The sequence below is a fragment of the Apium graveolens genome, chromosome 8 (genome assembly GCF_009905375.1).
Source record: "Apium graveolens cultivar Ventura chromosome 8, ASM990537v1, whole genome shotgun sequence".
Taxonomy (NCBI): Eukaryota; Viridiplantae; Streptophyta; class Magnoliopsida; order Apiales; family Apiaceae; genus Apium; species Apium graveolens.
Genome location: NC_133654.1, coordinates 263496998 through 263515722, shown reverse-complemented (window position 1 = coordinate 263515722; position 18725 = coordinate 263496998). Strand labels below are relative to the sequence as shown.

General features: G+C 40.1%; 3 protein-coding genes and 2 pseudogenes across 6 annotated transcripts; 3 read left to right on the top strand and 2 right to left on the bottom strand.

Annotated features, from left to right (window-relative positions):
- Positions 1 to 50: 50 nt before the first annotated feature.
- On the top strand, positions 51 to 1133 carry LOC141679137 (putative polyamine transporter At3g13620; annotated as a pseudogene).
- A 300-nt stretch (positions 1134 to 1433) lies between these two features.
- Positions 1434 to 5506, bottom strand: LOC141679136 (magnesium transporter MRS2-5). 4 transcript variants are annotated; one of them, XM_074485629.1, is made up of 7 exons: positions 5373 to 5506; positions 3647 to 4245; positions 3418 to 3488; positions 2685 to 2813; positions 2255 to 2593; positions 1831 to 1878; positions 1434 to 1736 (listed from the first exon to the last, which is right to left on the bottom strand). In XM_074485629.1, the coding sequence occupies exons 2-7, from the start codon at positions 4080 to 4082 to the stop codon at positions 1506 to 1508; spliced, it is 1254 nt and encodes a 417-aa protein (XP_074341730.1). In that variant the 5' UTR covers positions 4083 to 4245; positions 5373 to 5506; the 3' UTR covers positions 1434 to 1505. The 4 variants fall into 4 exon arrangements, with proteins under 4 accessions (XP_074341730.1, XP_074341733.1, XP_074341729.1 ...); XM_074485632.1 differs by having other exon boundaries at positions 3647 to 4231; positions 5373 to 5467; XM_074485628.1 differs by having other exon boundaries at positions 5250 to 5388.
- A 775-nt stretch (positions 5507 to 6281) lies between these two features.
- Positions 6282 to 9153, top strand: LOC141678826 (uncharacterized). Its single transcript, XM_074485232.1, has 4 exons — positions 6282 to 6367; positions 6510 to 6613; positions 6942 to 8163; positions 8545 to 9153. The coding sequence occupies exons 3-4, from the start codon at positions 6944 to 6946 to the stop codon at positions 8873 to 8875; spliced, it is 1551 nt and encodes a 516-aa protein (XP_074341333.1). The 5' UTR covers positions 6282 to 6367; positions 6510 to 6613; positions 6942 to 6943; the 3' UTR covers positions 8876 to 9153.
- A 157-nt stretch (positions 9154 to 9310) lies between these two features.
- LOC141680872 (ninja-family protein AFP3-like) lies at positions 9311 to 13896 on the bottom strand (annotated as a pseudogene).
- A 3887-nt stretch (positions 13897 to 17783) lies between these two features.
- LOC141680871 (uncharacterized) lies at positions 17784 to 18161 on the top strand. The gene has a single exon (XM_074486971.1). It carries the CDS (start codon positions 17784 to 17786, stop codon positions 18159 to 18161), a length of 378 nt encoding a protein of 125 aa, XP_074343072.1.
- Positions 18162 to 18725: the final 564 nt, after the last annotated feature.

Sequence of the window (18725 nt, the reverse complement as noted above, 5' to 3'; positions counted from 1 at the left end):
GTGGTTTCGTAATCTGGGTTCATCATGATTTTGGACCTTTCTTTGGATCCATGATGGGATCATTGAAGTTCCTTAGCGGAGTTATTAATATTGCTGCCTTTCCTGCTCTCTGCATTAAGTATTTAGAGAAACTATTTCCAATTTTCTCCGATAGTAAGCCAAGAAACATTGCGATATTGGTGTCTACTTTACTACTTAGTTTCTTGAATTTTACTGGCCTTACTATTGTTGGATATGTATCTGTTGTACTAGGTGTGATCTCTTTGGTACCTTTTATCATCATGTCTGTTATAGCGATTCCGAGCACTCATCCTAAGAGATGGATTAGTATGGGACAGAAAGGGGTGAAAAAAGATTGGAATTTATTTTTCAATACTCTGTTCTGGAATTTGAATTTCTGGGATAGTGTTAGTACAATGGCTGGTGAAGTTGATAAGCCAGAAAAAACATTTCCAGTTGCTTTACTTTCTACGGTGATTTTGACATGTTTAGCTTACATAATTCCATTAATGGCTGTTATCGGAGCTGTAAATCTTGATCAAACGGAATGGGAAAGTGGTTACATGGCCATTGCAGCCAGAACAATTTCCGGGCAATGGTTAAAATACTGGATTGAAATTGGAGCTGTGTTGTCTGGTTTTGGGTCATTCGAAGCACAGTTAAGTGGTGCTGCTTATCTGCTTCTAGGCATGGCAGAACTGGGATTTTTGCCAAAGTTTTTCGGTTTAAGATCGAAGTATTTCAATACTCCATGGGTGTGAATACTTCTATCTACTGTCATTACATTAAGTGTTTCTCATATGGATTTTACTGATATAATTGGTGCAGCTAATTTTTTGTATAGTCTGGGAATGTTGTTAGAGTTTTCGGCTTTTATTTGGCTGAGGAGGAAGCTTCCGGAAATGGAGCGACCGTATAGGGTTCCAATGAGCCTGCCAGCTCTGGTGATTATGTGTTTGGTGCCGTCTGGATTTCTGGTGGTGATTATGGTGATTGCTACCAAAATTGTTTATTTGATCTGTGGATTGATGACTATAGGTGCAATTGGTTGGTATTTCTTGATCAAATATTGCAAGTCAAAGAAATGGCTTAAATTCAATAATAGCAACCAAGACAGAATTGATGTATTGTGAAATGCAACTTGGTAAAGGAGTGTCAACAAAGTGTTGGTGCTGTGGTTGAGCTCTTGCCTCCAGGAGGTCAAAACTCCTAGGTGTGTGTGTGAGTTACTTGGCACGAAAAAAACATTAGCAAGGGAGTGGCTTAAATTTGGTAAAGGACTAAGACATGTAATGTTGATACATTTTGTTATCACGTCTTATCTTTTTCCAGTCACTTTATTAGTTCAAGGTATATCACATCCTACCTTTGGTCTCTTTTCCCATCATATATTAAACTTCAAAACAAGTTTAATATAATACAAAGGCACGATATGAAGACTATAAGAATACATTATTATATAACGACTAATTACCAATGTCGATGAAAACAAGTATTCACCAAATCTATAAAGGAAAAATTTTCTTGTGCCTAAAATACAGCAAGAAACAGATGTACATCATCACACAAGATATTCCACTTACAATTAAAACCCAGTTGAATCTTGACGGTATGTCAAAAACTGTCGTCTCAAAGTTCATTCCAAAGATCCCAGTGATGACAGCAAAAATGGTAGTCACAAAGGTGGCTGCTGTCAGAAGTAACTCGAATTTTATGAGCTGGTTCTGAATATTTCCCTGATTACAAGGAGCAAAATACAGTCAATATAAAATAGTCTATCCAAACCCATCTAGAACTAAGAGAACATAGACAGGGCTGTTTGTTTCTTACAAGTTTAATATTGATCAGATCTTCGGTATCCTCTATATATTCTTTCAGCTGCATCATAAAAGACTAACCCGGTTAAAAAGTGAGATGATGCAAGGTTTATTATAATACAGTGGAACCTATTAATATATGACGTGGAGGTAAGTAAATACATGTTACTTTAATTACAAGGAATATTCAATAAAATTTTAAAATAAACGGTAAACTAATGTATCTAGGCTTTTAATTACTTTCGCCTAAAATTTTACTTGTGAGAGAATGTAAAAGCAGGTGTCCAGACTCGCACCTGGTTGGCTGAAACAATTATCCTAGTGTGTTAGAAAAGTCTAGGAACATAGGTGTGAGAAAACAGCCTTGTACATGATAGGTGTGTCAACTTTTGTACCTAGAACAAAATAGAATGGTGTATCTATCCTTAAATATTTACCGATAACAACTTGTTTAGAGTATTGTCGCTAAACACGAAATACGCTTCAAGCAACATCTCAAGCTGATCAATATTTTCGCCACCACCTGCTGAGTCTGTCAAACTTCCATGCTTGCTTGAACTCATACTACTCAATTCTCTTTGCAACTTCTGGGTTCCACTGATTGATGCTACAGGAGAAACAGGTGCGGATTTTGACAATGTTGCGATGCTTCCAAGTATACTGGATTGATCATATATATCCCCAATATAAGAATCTCTTCTTTCCTTTTTCTCTGTTAAGTACATTTCAGCCATATCATCATCATCATCCATTAGATGCTCTATTTCATCACAGACCTGAAAGTTTATACAAGTTCTTAGTGGAAGAGCCAAGTAAAACCTAACTATTGACAGCGTGAAGACATGGGTTTAACTGCTACTACTTTACCTTTTGCACTCTCTGTGTCAAGGCAAGCAGATAGCCTTTGAATCTACGGACACGCTCTAGATTAAGAGTACTAATGGTTGATGCCAGTTCATCAAGCACTGGATATATCTCCGTATCCAATTCTTTTACCTGATAGGAGTAAATATTAACAACTTCTTAAGTTAAACCCTGCGATAAATAAAAAAAGATGTACACAATACTTGTCAAGAAAAGCATATATCACATAAATGAAGACCGATGCCGGGTTTTTCATGAGGGATTGCTAGATAAAATTATTGTTTGTCCCAACAGATTTACATTATCAGAATGCACAACAGAATCACAACATCCCATGTCAATATTTGAACAAACAACCTATAACTGGCAAAAAGTTTGCGTTGTCCTTTTTACAGTCGAATGAGGATCAGTGTCACAGTCACTACAATCTTAAGTAGTGACCACCCCAACCAGAGCTTTTCTATTCGTCCATGATAGTTTCCCGAGGTTAGTTGCAGCTGTGCCAAGGTACATCTTTTTAAGGTTGAAAGGATAATCAGAAGATAAATTTAGGAGAATCCATGCACTCTTTTTTATACATTATAAGCTGGAACATATTATGGGTTATGGGTAAATTCTCTTTCCGAATCAATATCTGGTCTAGGAGGAATGTTTTTATACTTTAAAGCATATTATAATATATCTTATTTTCATTTTCTTTGCATCTTCCACCAGGTATGAACAATAAATATTTTACCTGAGCATCTAAGGACATGCATGTTATTTCCAGTGCCAGCTCTAGTGCCTTGAACTCAAAAGGCAGGTCATCTATAAAAATTGCACACTCAGTCAGTAGCTCATGAAAAAATTAGTATCAGGTGCTCTTATATAGTTACTCAACAAATGACTAAAGCACTGCATGCTATGATACCAACGAAAAGTATTGTTGTCATAACACTTATAGATTAGTTCCAAAGAAAATTTACCGGATTGTTGTTCTCTACTTATCTGGAGTCGCTTGCAGATTTCTGACTTATACTGAACTACACATCCCTCCAGAGAATTCATAAGGAATACCTCATCAGCAGTAATTATACATCTGATTGATTCAAGACTAACAACAATAGCCTTTTCTCGGCCTAATATTGTGGAAGGATAGATGAATAGAGGATCCAAAAGACGCAAATCTCTTGCGGGCAGGGAGCATCGCCTCATTACAGTAGCCTTATCCAGTTCCAAAACTGAAGAGTCCCCATTTTGATCAATTCTTATCCAAGAACGATTCCCATGAGGCTGGCCTCTCTTTTTCAGGCCTGGAAAACCAGGCCTGGGATTGTTTGTCCTCTCTAACCCTTCTGAAATAAATCTTGAAGACGCAGGTTGATTAACCTTGGACAGAAGAGAAACTTGTGGTTTGGCCATCGGCTTCTACTTAATTTTGAGTTGAGCACCAGAATTATACCGTGACCATATGTCTGCATCAGTACAAATGAAACTATATCTAAACTGTCCGCAGAGAACCTTGTACACCTCCCATGCACCAGCTGGGACATTAAATGTTCATCATCTCTCTACATTTCCAAACCTAAAATAATAAGAAAGATGGGAGTATAAAAAATGCCACATTTTCATTTTAAAGTACATGTATAAATTTCATAACAACAATCACAACTTTTAACATCGAAACCACCAATCTAAACATTAACAGTGTAAATCATAAAAAAATTGGAGATTTAAATATTCTTGTCACAGATCTTTCCCAGCTAACAAAGATAAGTCCTATGAAATGCATATATATACTAGGAGTATGGTGTCTCAAACAACATCAACCTAACACAATTTCCAAAGACAAAATGCAAAAAATGACAAAGACACCGACTCGGCACTTGCTTAACCAAATATCACCCGTAATGACTCCTCTAATAAAAATTATTTCTTATAAGCTTACACGTACTGAATTTATGAGATTCGACCAAATTTTGATATGTATATATATACTAGGAGTATGATGTCTCAAACCACACAAACCTAACACAATTTATAAAGACAAAATGCAAAAATGACAAAGACACCTACTCGCCACTTGCTTAACCAAATATCACCCCAAATATCACCCGCAATGACTCGTGTAACAAAAATTAATTCCTATAAGCTTATACATAATAAATTCATGAAATTCAAGCAATTTTTTAAAATTACACATAATTGACATGTTTATGAACACGAAAACAACCCCGAAACCCGAAATTGTCACCCTGTAAACATAACCAAAGAAAACTGCATCAGACAGCAACATAAAACCCCACATCACAGAAACTACAAGTACTTAATTAGCAGCTTATAAAACATAACAAAAAATATTCACAAAAAGATTCAGATTCAATCCAAACCCTACAATTAATAAAGCAAAGATTGCATCTTTAACCATCAAATCATCAAATATATAAACAAGAACACAAATCTTGGAAAATTCTACACAAAATACACACATATCACAAACTAAACTACATAAACAGCACAAAATCAAGAAAACAAGAACATGGGTTCAATATATACATACATATATATTAAAACAAAACTGTAAAGTACCTTAACCAAGATTTCAAGATTGGGTTGTGTAGAGCAATAAAAGATGATAATTATATGAGAGAGAGAGAGAGAGATTATGGAGGGGGGCACGTTAGAGATGAGTACTAGATAGAGGATACTTACAGAAAAACAACAAAAGTAGTAACAGTTACACTTGTGATTTGATTGCCGGGGATAGAGAGGATGGTGAATTGGTGCCTAGTGCCTCTCTACAATTATTATTTTTCTTGTAATTGTAAAATGGTGATGTTAATTTTATGATCACACAAAAAAGCAAAAAAAAATAATATTAAAGTTAGAGATTATTCAAAGTGTTTGATGCATTTGTTCTCAAATTTTTATATATTTTTTTATTATGCTCATATCTTGTTTTTAAATATTTCCGAATATTTCTCGTTATTCGGACGGGATGTGAAAATAATAACATATTTTTTGTCATATTTAATAATTAAAAGATGTGTTATCATAAAATTTAGTAACGTATTTTTATAAAGTATATGTGAAAGTGTTATCGTAAAAGAGACGTGTTATACTTTATCAGGATTATTATGCCATGTTTACGTGTTGTTTTCGTAAAAAACGTCACGATTGTCATGCCATATTTACGTGTTGTTTTCGTAAAAAACGTATGACGTGTTTATCCTTTCTCCCCTTTTGATTTTTATCATAAAATGAATTTTACATTCTGAGATTGCTTTTAAGTTTAAAAATATATTACATTCTTTTTGCCAAGAAAATATATTACATTAATTATATCTAATCTAATAATGATTTTATAAATATATAAAATCATAGTCACACCAATGTGAGCAACAAAATAGTTATAAAAAAAGTGGCGCCAAAAGAGAAACACAAAGTATTTACATATGTAAGCTAAGAAATGTATATCCATCCTGAAATATTGGTATGCCTTTCACCCCCTCATCTGAAAATTCATCTACCATCCTCATTTTCTTACCTCCCTCAAAACCCTAATTTTTTACCCACATGCAAAAAATAAATTAGATACCTTATTTCGATCATTTCACAACAAATTAATCAAAACATCAAGAAAATTGAATAAAACCCCTGCCAAAAAAAATACATGTATTGCACCTAGTCATTAAAGCACATCTAAGGTGAAATCTTTGTTTGTTTACGTCTATATTATGTGTAAATTTGTTTATGTTGATAGATATTTAATTTAGTTTTATTACATTGATATGATGGGTAGAATATGAATGCCTGTGTTTCTTGAAATGATTTTTCTGCAATGTGCAGGAGTGGGGCGGTAACAGGGTGGCCATTGGTTGCTAGTGCCGCTCCAGGACAGGTTGAGCTTTTCGTGTTTTGATCTTTGTAAAATAATAAGGGTTTTATATCGGGTGAGATTTTTTCCATTATGTTGTGACTGGTTATTTTGTTTTTGTAGTGTTTATGATTTTATAGTTGTATCGTTTGAAATTTGGAATGAAATATAGTAATCTAGCTAAAAGATTTATTTTTCTTTAACGACACTGGATAGTTTTTGCATCAGGTGAGATTTTTCACGTTATGTTGTGATTCATAATTTTGTAGTATTCATGATTTTATGATTGTATCATTTAAAATTTGTAACAGGAAGTAGTAATATTGCTAAAAGACTTATCTTCATTTAACGATGTCTTCATTTAATATAATGCCTTATTGATCAAGAAGTGAATTCAATTTCAGTTATGGAGTCCAAACATGGAAATGAAAGCACTAAGCACCTAAGACAGGATGATAACAATTCTATAGATGAAGATGATGCACTTTCCCCTTTAATTTCAGTTGGAGAGTCTGACCATGATAGCCAAAGTGAAGCTGATGTAGATATAAATATCGATGAAAAGACTCCAGCATCTGGCAAGAAGTCAAGATCTTCTCATCATGCTTCTTCATCCTCCTCCTCATCTGGATCTTCTTCAGATTTTTTCCAAATAGATGCGAAGATGCTTGAGAAATCCCCCACATTCTCTGCCGAATCTCCTAACGCTAAGGAGGATAGTCAATCACCAGGTCACGTGTCTTCTAAATCTCAATCACCCAAGCAAACGGAGAAAAATGATAAATCAGGTGACATATCTTCTAAATCTCAATCACCCAAACAAGCGGAGAAAAATGATAAACCAGGTGACACGTCTTTTAAATCTCAATCACCCAAGCAAACGAAGAAAAATGATAAACCAGGTGACACGTCTTCTAAACCTCAATCACCCAAGCAAACGGAGAAAAATGATAAACCAGGTGGCATATCTTCTAAATCTCAATCACCCAAGCAAACGGAGAAAAATGATAAACCAGGTGACATGTTTTCTAAATCTGAAGATCGTGACAAGACATCCCCAACTAATGTCAACCCACAGATTTCTCATGACATCAGTAATCCAACTTCAAAAACCATGTCACCAATTCAATTACCTCCTAAGCAAGTGATGGAGAGATCCGGAGATTATGATCCTGATAGGATACCAGCTTCTGTTTTTGGTAGTAGACCCTCTTCAGCAATGGAGTGGAGTGTTACTTCTAATGATTCACTCTTTAGTCTTAATATTGGGAACAACAGTTTTTCCAGAGAGCAATTTCTTATGATGAGTGGAGAATTGTTTGGTGAAGATATCAACAAATCCGGTGAAGTGTACAATTCCGGAGAGTTGAATAAGCCTGGTGAGACAAATAAGTCTGTGCTACCTCCTCTATCTCCAATAGGGAAGCTGCGTAAAATAAGAACTATGGATACAGACAAGAAACCCATGGATGTGAACAAGAAAACCAAACAAACAAAAGTGAAGGATGGAGATGTTCCTGATTTTGAAGAAGTAAAGCATGAACTAGATGGAAATGAAAATTCCTCAATGAATAATCGCCTTTCTGACGGAAGTGCAACCAGCTCTCAGTCTTTTGCCTTTCCAATGCAAGTTTCAATAAAAGTCTCAGTAAACTATCCCATATTTGTTTCATATGTGTGCATGATACATAGACATTAAGTACTTCACATTTACAATCTACATCCTCTCATGTTTCATATCTTTGTACTTGCATAATGTTATATCTTTTATGTGTCTTATACTGTAAAATGCACCTGGTCTTCTGTTGTTTAGTTGATCTGTGTATCCTACACAAAAGTAGTCTTTTCATTCACACGAGATGTCCAAGCATGTTTTATAACTTTGTGGCCATTTTGACACTGTTTAAAATGTGGCCCTTTGCTCCTCTCCAAATTGCTCATGCTTTAGGTAGCTTAGCATTACTTTTTCTTTAACAAATGTTACATGAGATCTTTCATTCATCGCAGTTTAGTAGATGCTAAGAAATATACCTCGGTAAAAGGCCCATTCCCGAGGAAGCAGGACATCAAGCTAGATGTATATGCGGAAAGTCCCCAAGTGAAAACACCCAAGAAGAAATCTTCCATTGCCTGGAGGATATGCTGTTGCTGCTGTTATTGTTGTTCACAACCTGAGTGCTCATGTTCCTCATATCGGCATTGTTGGAGTTGGATTAAGAAATGGTGTTGTTGTTTCTGTTGTTTTGATTATTGTTCCTCATCTCACTGCTCATGTCCTTCATCTTGCAATTGTTGGAGCTGGAAGTTGTGTAAGAAGTGGTGTTGTTGTTGTTGTTAGTGTTGCCTATAAGAACACGAGTTCTTCTCATTCGTCGCACCACAACTTTCATTTATTCCATGCCTGATTTGTATGGTAAAGACGAGTTTTTTTTCCAGGAACTCTGACCATAGTTCTTCTGTAGCTTTCACTTCCTGATATTTGTAGATAGGATTAGCAGTATTAGATGTGCCATTATTCCTATATTTTTTACAGTGACATTATATTCTGTTCAGTTTTGCTAATTTACATTAAAATGTAGCTTTATGAATAATTAATCTTCACAACAACGTTTTACATCAACTGACTCAACATACAAACACAGAAAGTTTTCCAATGCTGAAAAAAAACCTCGAAAAAGAAAAGTAAAAGGTGAGAAATTGTTTTCTTCTAAACTAAGATCTCCGAATTTCTTACCTTGTTTTTCTCCAAATTAGGAGAATGAGGAGTTCAGGTTTATGACACAATATGCTTAAGTGGATGATTTATCGGTTCCGCCTGCATGCTTCACAAATCCCGCTGGAGAATTGAAAATACCATGACATACACACATTATCCTCACATCTTCTCCCTTCTCATACTTGTAAAGTATTCCCTCAATCCTTCTCCCGTTAGGACCATCACCTTTCGTGAATACACCGGGCATATCCTCCAATGAATTCTGTTTGCTTCTTCCTCTGTTGGCAGCAACATCCGAACTCTTTGATGGATCGTCCCTCTCTGATCCTGAAGGTTTACTTGGAGTAATTGCAATCTGCGTTCTAGTAGAATCCACGTTTGGCTGGTTATTCTGATCTGTTACCGACGGGGCACTAGCTCTGCCCATGTCACCGCAAGTACTTCCTGTCACAAAAAAGAATGAATGCTAAATTTCAAGGCTTTTAAAAATAATTAACAATCTCGACCTCGAACACATTTAGTATACCTCTTTGGCAGACATCTCAATTCAAATTATTTTATGAAGGACGGAAATTTAATAACATTACATGTTTCATTTGTTGGGTTTTATAAATCTGTGGTACCTTGTGCATAAATATTGGCATTTAGTTTTATCCGATGATCAAATAATTCCATATTACATCCATTGATAGTTCTGTTGTGGACAGCCATGCAATAATGTATATGTTGCAATATAGTATAACTCATATTAGCTCCTAATCCTACATGGAAAACTTAGGGAAATAAAGCAAAAGTAATAGCTTGAATACAACCACCTCAATTTACAAATGAAATAGGTGCATAACAACACCCTCTCATTACAAGCTACCTGAGATGTAATTTAGACCAAAACGATACGAGAACTTAGCCTAATATGGGCAAGCACAAAGCTGATGATGATCAGTGTGGATTAATTCACATACAACCTATATATTTCATCAAGTTCACCAAAAAACTGAAACATATCCATACTTACTATGACTTCGACGTCTACCTATACTATGAGCTGTTCTAAATTATTATCTACTTTGAACTGTTATAATTTAATTTCAAGTTTGTATAGGCCACTAGTATTGCTTATTATCTATAAACATTCAGAGGTTGCTTGTATTCAGCTAGCTAGAGGTTACTTGTTCTAGCATATGTTTGTATTGTCTTTCTAGTAAGGTATGCCTCCAGTAGTGTACCTTGTTTTTTAGTCGTAATAAAAAAAATAGCAGAAATAAATAAAAAAATAAACCGCAATAAGTTTGGTTGTTGATGACCTGAAAATGCTTTAATAAATGTAAAATGAGTAACACTAATTATGGTTAGTTCCTTCACATGCCAGTAGGTTGGACATAGATAGCTTCTATAAGTCTATAACAACATATGAATAAATTTTAACTATTGCAAATGGAGACTGGAGAATTTTCAATAAGCATATTGGTTAAACCATGAGTGACATCTTTGCAACATAAAGAATCACTCTGTTGTGAGAATTTTCGTAACGTGCATTTCCATGTTACTCGTTAGAATGACAAAAGAATTGCATCAGACAAAGTATATTTTTCAAATTTCCTAGTACAAACCAAAAGTACAAACCGGTACATAAGCAACAAAATTCCATCCAAAATGATTTTGTTGACTAATATAATGCTACTTACAGGAATTTATAAAAGGACATCTTTTTAAACTCAAATTTTTAAATTTAGAGAGCTCAAGAATTCTCTTGATTAATAGAAAATTACCTTTGTTTGCAACAGAGCTATATATTAAAATGGATTAGCTTAGTCAATACTGACGCAACAAATAGATGATATGTATTGTTCTCCACTACTTACATAGTTACATTCATTGGGCGGTCATTTTCTTTAGAGGGAATTATATAACCTATTCTAAACCAAACTAGTTCCCAAACAAATTTAACTCTATAGGTACCAAAAACCAAATATATGCCAGAAGTAATAGTAATAAAATCTCTTAAAACACTAATAGACAACTCACAGCACGTGTCGGTCATGAATCAACAACTCTCTATACAGATATATCAACTTAGAAGGCAAGCGAAATTCTCAAATAGCTATCTCCATAAACTCAAAATGCAGTCTACAAGAGCATAGCCAATTATTGTACTAAAATAGCACCATGATTTCAATGCATTTTTCTAAATCTTGTTTCAAATTTAACTGACTTCCAAGTATCCCACACTTTTGAATAACAATTTAACCAACTTCCAAGTACCTCTTTTATCTATCTTCCGCTCCTTTTTCACTTTTTGATAAGGTGATAAACAAAACTCCAACTATTTTTTATTCTATACATAGCATAAATTATAGCATTGTGCATTTTAACACAACGTTTAGCACGTCATTGGATTGATGAATTTTGTTAGCGGTGCTATAATATAGATATAGCACCGAAGTAAGCACACCACCAGAAATGCTTTAAGATTCTATTTGTTAAGGAAAAGATAATTGTAATATATTTTGAGTCAGAAAATAACATAACTTCAAGAAAATTAAGTATGAGACTAAGTACATCTGGACCTTCCTATCTTTCCAAGACCTAGTGTTGTGACTGAATAAATTAACAAGGTTGTCCTTGTGATTTGCGTACAACATTTTCTAGATAACTTAACAAGTAAAGCATACACATTTCTAGCAAGTAATAGTAAAAGATCAATTCTCATACCTTGAATTATTTTCTTCTCCAACTCCAAACCACTTGCCTCCTTAGTAATGCTACCAGAACCACCATCACCGGAAGCATTATCTGATAATCTTAAATCACCCCGGGACCTTCTCCTTGTCGAGCCCGGACTCAAACTCCTTTTGGACGGCGACGGCGGCGGCGTGCGGTGTAGCTGTAGGGAGGGGACCTACAAAACAGAACCGGAGGGGGGTGACGTCCCCGCGGCACCTCCGGCGTGAGAATGAGAAAGGGGTTTTAAGGAGAAGAAGGGCAAAATTGGGATTATGCGAATATATTTATGGGGAGTACGAGTGTGCATGTAAGTATATGTAAGAGAGAGAGTATGTAAGATTGTAACCTGTAACCTTCCTTCTGTTCTACCTTTTATAGGCCTCCTACTAGGGTTTAGGGGTTTGTCCCTTTTCATCTGGACCGTAGGTTGACCTTTTGGACTGTAGGGCATCTGGACGCCTGGGATGCGTCAGAGTACTATCAGATCCGGACCGTAGGAACGTCTTGGATCCCGGGTACCTGGACGGTGGCGATGTTGCCACGTGTCCTGGGTTCCTCAAGGTCAACGCTGAATGCGTCAGAGTACTATTAGATCCAGACCGTAAGAATGTTCTGGATCTCGGGAACCTGGATGGTGGTGATGCCGCCACGTGTCCTGGAATCTTGTATTTAGGCCCTGGGCCTCTTCACTTGGGCCTGAATTATTATGGGCTATCATTATCCATCTTCCCTCTCCCAATCAAAGCCTCAATCCCAATTCCAAGAATCGCATGTTTAGCCGCAGTGGCCCAAGAAGGCAATCCAAATTACGGACTTGCAGATGAACCAACCTTAGCCATATCAGCAATATACTCGTCTCTTTCCCCTACCCCCTTAGAATTTACCTCAACCTCCCCACACCCACCACTCTTTCCAGCTCTTTGCTTCTCGGACCGCCTTCTCTTAGCACTCATTCTCCTCAAATACGTTATCTTCTTCCTCTTCGTCCACTCCTCCTCAGTCTCAACTGGAAATGAAGAAGTCCTTACAAGACTACAACCTCAATCTCATCTTTAACAAGAGGAATAGTTCCAGCAATTGAAGAAGACCTTATCAAACTACTTGAACTCTCATTAACACCAAATCTCCCACCTAAAGATAACCCAAGATTCAAATCTAACTCATTGATGGGCCAGAAATAATCAGGCCCAGATAGAAGAACAGGGGCCCAAAAGAGATGCCACCCCCGGCCCAAGCCGAAGTGGTTCCCGGTGCCACGTGGCACAAGGCAAAAGAATCAACTGTCTCATGTTACCCAAAATGGAACAATTGCATCCTAGCCATTCATGGGTAATCATCTCAAGACAGCTCTGATGGAGAAAGGACACCTGACCACACAGCTCATCTGGACCGTCCAACCTGTCACCAACCAAGAATGATCAAAGGCCGGGATGAAGAGGTACAAACCCCAAAAACCCTAAATCTTGAGACCTATAAAAGGCCCCAAAAAGAGGATTTTAGGGGTTGAAAATATTTGACTGCTATACACACATACACACACCCTCACATATTTTTGAATAGCTCCTTCTTCCCTCTTCTTCTTCTTCTTCAAGAAAGCCCATTTCTTATTCTCACACCGGAGTTGCCGCGGGATACAACCCCCCCTCCGGTTCTGTTTTGCAGAGACCCCTACCTAGCAGGTTAACCGCACCCAAACCGCTGCGGAGGCCGGGTCTCGGCACATGAGAGAAAGGAGAAGACCTGGGAAGAAATCGAGTTATCATTGGCGCTAGAAGGAGGGGGAACCTCCGGTGACGTGGTGTCATCTCCAGCTACGTTGCACAGCTACAAAACCAAAGAAACCATCTCTGGTAAGAACGAAAACCCTCTCTCTCTTTACAGCTCACTCTCCTTATTCTTTCTCCAGGACGATCACACATCCTAGCACCATCACCCTTACTGTGTCCTGAGAATAATGACCACGCGAAAGAGCAAGACCTCGGTCTCCGGAACCATTCAGCCCACGGTCGCCCCGCCCAGGGATGGCGAGATGGAAGATATAGATGAAGAGCCCCCCATAGCTCGTGCTTCGTCTCAGCTTCAGCCCGGAGACCAGAGATTAACCATAAAGAAAGCAGCCCATAAGTATGCGGAAACCTCTACAAACCCCTGGGGAAATATGACCCCGGAGCAGATTCAAGCGGCTATGGACCTGTGGAAAGAAAAGAACAAGGCTCCTGAGACCCGTCCTGAAGACCAGGAGGAGCATTCAGAAGAATCCCGAGGCTCAGTCTTGGACCGAATCGGCATAACTAAGAGGCCGTCAGAGGACGCCCGAGACGAGATCAAGAGGGCCACGCTCCGGGACCGTATTCAAAAGGAGGAAGAGGCCAAGGCCAAAGCCAACATTGAAAAAAGAGTGCAAGAGGAAGAAGCCAAACTGAAGAAAAAGGCACGCCGGATCCATGTCTCCTCAGATTCAGAACCTGAAAAGGAATCCAAGCAGGAGCAAATGGCCCGAGTTCTCCGTGACCTTAAAAGAAAAGTGGAAGGGGATGTGGAAGTCGGGGCGGCGGCCACGCCCTTCACCAGAAAGCTGGAATCCACCCCCAGGGAATCAGCGCTCAAGCACTTCAACTTCGACTCTTTTGATGGGCTTGCCGACCCTGAAGAACAACTCAACTACTTTGAACAGATCTCGAACATATACGACTACATTGACCTCACCAAATGTCGCTTCTTCGCCTCAACACTGAAGGGTGGAGCACAAAAATGGTTCAGTCGAATCTCCTCCCGGAGCATCGACTCTTGGAAGGACTTCCGGGAGATATTTCTCAAGAGGTTCAGGGCGAACCGTATGAATGAGCTCCAGATGTACCACTTGGAAACCATACAGCAGAGAAGCAGAGAAACTCTCCCAGAGTTCATCAAAAAATTTCAAGAATCAGTCAACCAGCTCTCCAACCTTGAAGAGAAGGAAGCCGTGAATATTTTCCGGCGAAATCTCCACCCACTTTCGTGTGAAGGCTACGTAAAGGACCTAATACATAGGGAACCCCAAAGCCTTGCTTCAGCCTATGCAATGGCGTCCAAGTTTATCAAAGAAAATGACTTCCTCACCTCAATGAAGATGAACAGGAGGATCCGTGATGACGATGAATCCCCAGAACACCGCCGCCCCTACGGGAAAGAAAAGAGGCACAGGACAGATAGACAGACCAATTATGTGCAGCAATCCAGGGGGACCCCACCCCGGGATGACTACTCCATACACCAGAAAAATGAAAAGAAGCCAAAGCCGAAGAAGGAACCCAAACCGGAGCCCGAGTGGACTCCGCTCAATCGACCCTGGGCCGACATCTTGAGAGAGGTCAAGGGAAAGCCCTTTTATTACCCCCCGAAGCCGCTATTGGCACCCCCCGGGAACAGGGCCCGAGACAAGCATTGTGGGTACCACGAAGATCACGGCCACACCACGGAGAACTGCTTCTCTTTCAAAATGTTCATTGAAGATCAGATAAAAAAGGGCAACATGAACCAGTACCTACAGAGAAGACTTGATGACAGAGATAAACCCTCCGGTAGAGGGAAACATGTGGTCAACATGATTTTTGGGGGGACCTCCTCCCCGCCCCGAAGTCCAGATGAGGGCAGCGATGTCTTGATGATCCAGCCGGCTGAAGATGAGTGCATATATTTCTCCAATGCAAATTATGAAGGCCTGGATCCCGAGCACAACCAAGCCCTTGTCGTGACCCGCGATATCGCCAACAATGAGGTACAAAGAATTTTGGTTGATAATGGTTCCTCAGCTAACATTGTTTTCGAACACACCCTTAACAGGATGAAGTTGGGACACCTCTGCATGGATCCATGCCTCGAAGACCCTCTCTACGGATTCGGAAATAATATGATCCCGATCCGTGGGGTAATATACCTCCCCATGGTCTTTGGTACCGCTCCCCGGCAGGTATCTCATGTCATGAAATTCTATATGATAAGTGCTGCATCCTCTTACAACATGATCCTGGGAAGACCTACCATCACCAAGCTCCGGGCCATCCCGTCTACAATTCACATGAAGCTGAAGTTTCCCACCCCGGGAGGCATTGGGGAACTCAAGGGGGACCAGGGCACTTCGGGAAGATGCTATGGACAGGCGCTGGTCATGGCTGAAACTGACCCAGAAAACAGAAAGAAGGCAATGGCCTTACCCAAAGGCCAAAGCCGCAAGAAACATCGCGAACATTTCAACAAAAGGCTAAATTTGGATGTCAACATGATAGAGGACTCGGGATGCAGCATAACCAACGCTGACGCCCGGATACAGAGATTTGTGGAAGTAAGAGAGAAAACCAAGGTAGAGCCTGCCGCCCAGACGTTAGAGATAGAATTGGACCCCGGGAACCCCACCCGAAAGTTGAAAATTGGAAAAGGCCTGGAAACATTCTTTCAGGAAGAGCTCATCTCACTGTTAAAAGAATATGCGGATGTATTCGCATGGACGCCAGAGGATATGCCCGGAATTGATCGGTCAGTGGCAATGCACAGCCTGGATGTAGACCCCAAGAAAAAACCAATCAAACAGAAAAGGAGAAATTTTGCTCCCGAACGACAGCAAGCAATAGACGTGGAGATAGAAAAGTTGCTCAGGGCCGACATCATCTGCGAGATCAAGTATCCTGACTGGCTCGCCAACGTGGTGCTAGTCAATAAGCCAAACGGAAAGTGGAGAATGTGTGTCGACTACACGAGCCTCAATATTGTGTGCCCTAAAGACTCCTATCCCCTCCCAAATATTGACCAGCTAATCGACGCGACTTCGGGCCATACCATGCTCAGATTCATGGACGCCTTTTCGGGATACAACTAGGTTCGCATGAATCCCGAAGATATCGCCAAAACGGCCTTCATTACTCATAGGGCGGTTTACGCCTTCATCATGATGCCTTTCGGACTCATCAACGCTGGAGCCACCTACCAGAAAATGATGAACACAATTTTCAAGAGCCAGTTGGGGAGGAACATGGAATCTTATGTAGACGATATGATCTCCAAGTCACTCACCACCCCGGATCACATAAAAGACCTCAAGGAGTGCTTTGACAACCTAAGGAGGTACAACATGAAACTGAACCCGGAGAAATGTGCGTTCGGGGTACCTTCAGGAAAATTCCTGGGATTCTTGGTCAGCAAAAGAGGAATAGAAGCAAACCCAGAAAAGATCACCGCCATCATGGAAATGAAGATACCCCAAACACAGAGGGACATCCAGAAGTTGGCAGGATGCCTAGCAGCCCTGCGAAGATTTATCGCGAAACTAGCGGAGAGATGTCTCTCATTCTTCGAGTTGCTGAAAGGGGCCCGAAACAAGAAGTTAGTGGACTGGACACCAGAATGTCAGACAGCTTTCGAGGAAATCAAGAGGCACCTGATGGACCACCCGGTGCTCTCCAAAGCCAATCCCGGAGAACCTCTGTCTCTCTACATCGCCGCTGGCCCCAAAGTCGTCTCCTCGGCACTGGTCTGGGAGGAAGGAGGAACGCAGAGCCCCATCTACTATGTCAGCCAAGTCCTCAAGGATGCCGAGACTCGGTACCCAAAATTGGAAAAGTTTGCCTTGGCCCTCGTGCACTCCAGCAGGAAGCTGAGGCAATACTTCCAAGGCCGAGAGATCAGAGTGGTCATGGACCAGCAGCTCAGGAAGGTCATTCACAAGCCAGATGCCTCTGGAAGGTTAGTTAACTAGGTCATTGAACTAAGTCAATTCAACATCAAATTCGTGCCACGAACGACAAGAAAGGCTCAGGCCTTAGCCGAATTTGTGATGGAATGCACCTTCCCGGAACTTAATCAACCTTTACCCCAAGAGATATCCCCGGAGAGCACCAACTCGGGGATGGATTCCTGGAAGCTCTATGTCGACGAATCATCCACGGCTGAAAGGTCCGGAGCGGGCCTCATCCTTATTAGCCCGGAGGGCTTTACCATTCAACAGCCAATAACTTTCGCTTTCAAGGCAACGAATAATCAGGCTGAATATGAAGCACTCATTGTCGGGCTCAATTTGGTAAAATCTCTTGGCATCTCAAGAATGACCATCCACAGTGATTCTCAGATCGTGGTCAAGCAAACCACCGGAGAATATATCGCGAAAGATCCAACACTGGCACAGTACCAGGCAATGGTACGGAGCATCTTGTAAGCCACTCCCGACATCACCATACTTCAGATCAACAGAGAAGAGAACTCCACAGCGGATGAGTTGTCCAAGCTCGTGCAGAATTCCTCCGACCTTGTTAGTTCAGTATACTTCGAAGAACTTAAAGTACCCAGCACAGAGTGAGCTGAGGTCCTGTGCGTCGGGAGCCCAGACAATTGGATGACTCCTTACATAGCTTACTTAAGAGATGGGATACTCCCGGAAGACAAGAACAAGGCCAGATATTTGAAGCACAAAGCTGCTCGTTTCTTCCTGGAAGAGGGTCAGCTATACTGAAGAACCTTTTCCGCACCTACCTTAAAATGTGTAGACCCTGAGGAGCCAATTATTGCCTCCGGGAGGTTCATGAAGGCATCTGCGGAGACCACTTGGCAGCCAAAACTCTAGCTTACAAAATCATCAGGCAAGGGTACTACTGGCCCACAATACACTCCGACTCCGTCGCTTACGTCCAGAAGTGCCCCCAGTGCCAGAAATTCAGTAATGTTCCCAGACAAAGCCCGAGCCTGCCAGCATCAGTGTTATCTCCTATCCCGTTCGCTGTAT

Bases quoted from the DNA above. Each gene is read 5' to 3' on its own strand.
- LOC141680871 (XM_074486971.1), top strand. From the start codon at position 17,784: ATGGAATGCACCTTCCCGGAACTTAATCAACCTTTACCCCAAGAGATA.
- LOC141678826 (XM_074485232.1), top strand. From the start codon at position 6,944: ATGGAGTCCAAACATGGAAATGAAAGCACTAAGCACCTAAGACAGGAT. The intron at 8,164-8,544 runs GCAAGTTTCAAT...CATTCATCGCAG, and splicing joins CAGTCTTTTGCCTTTCCAAT to TTTAGTAGATGCTAAGAAAT.
- LOC141679136 (XM_074485629.1), bottom strand. From the start codon at position 4,082: ATGGCCAAACCACAAGTTTCTCTTCTGTCCAAGGTTAATCAACCTGCG. The intron at 2,814-3,417 runs GTAAAATATTTA...TACTCCTATCAG, and splicing joins GCATGTCCTTAGATGCTCAG to GTAAAAGAATTGGATACGGA. The intron at 1,737-1,830 runs GTAAGAAACAAA...CCTTGTAATCAG, and splicing joins ATCTGATCAATATTAAACTT to GGAAATATTCAGAACCAGCT.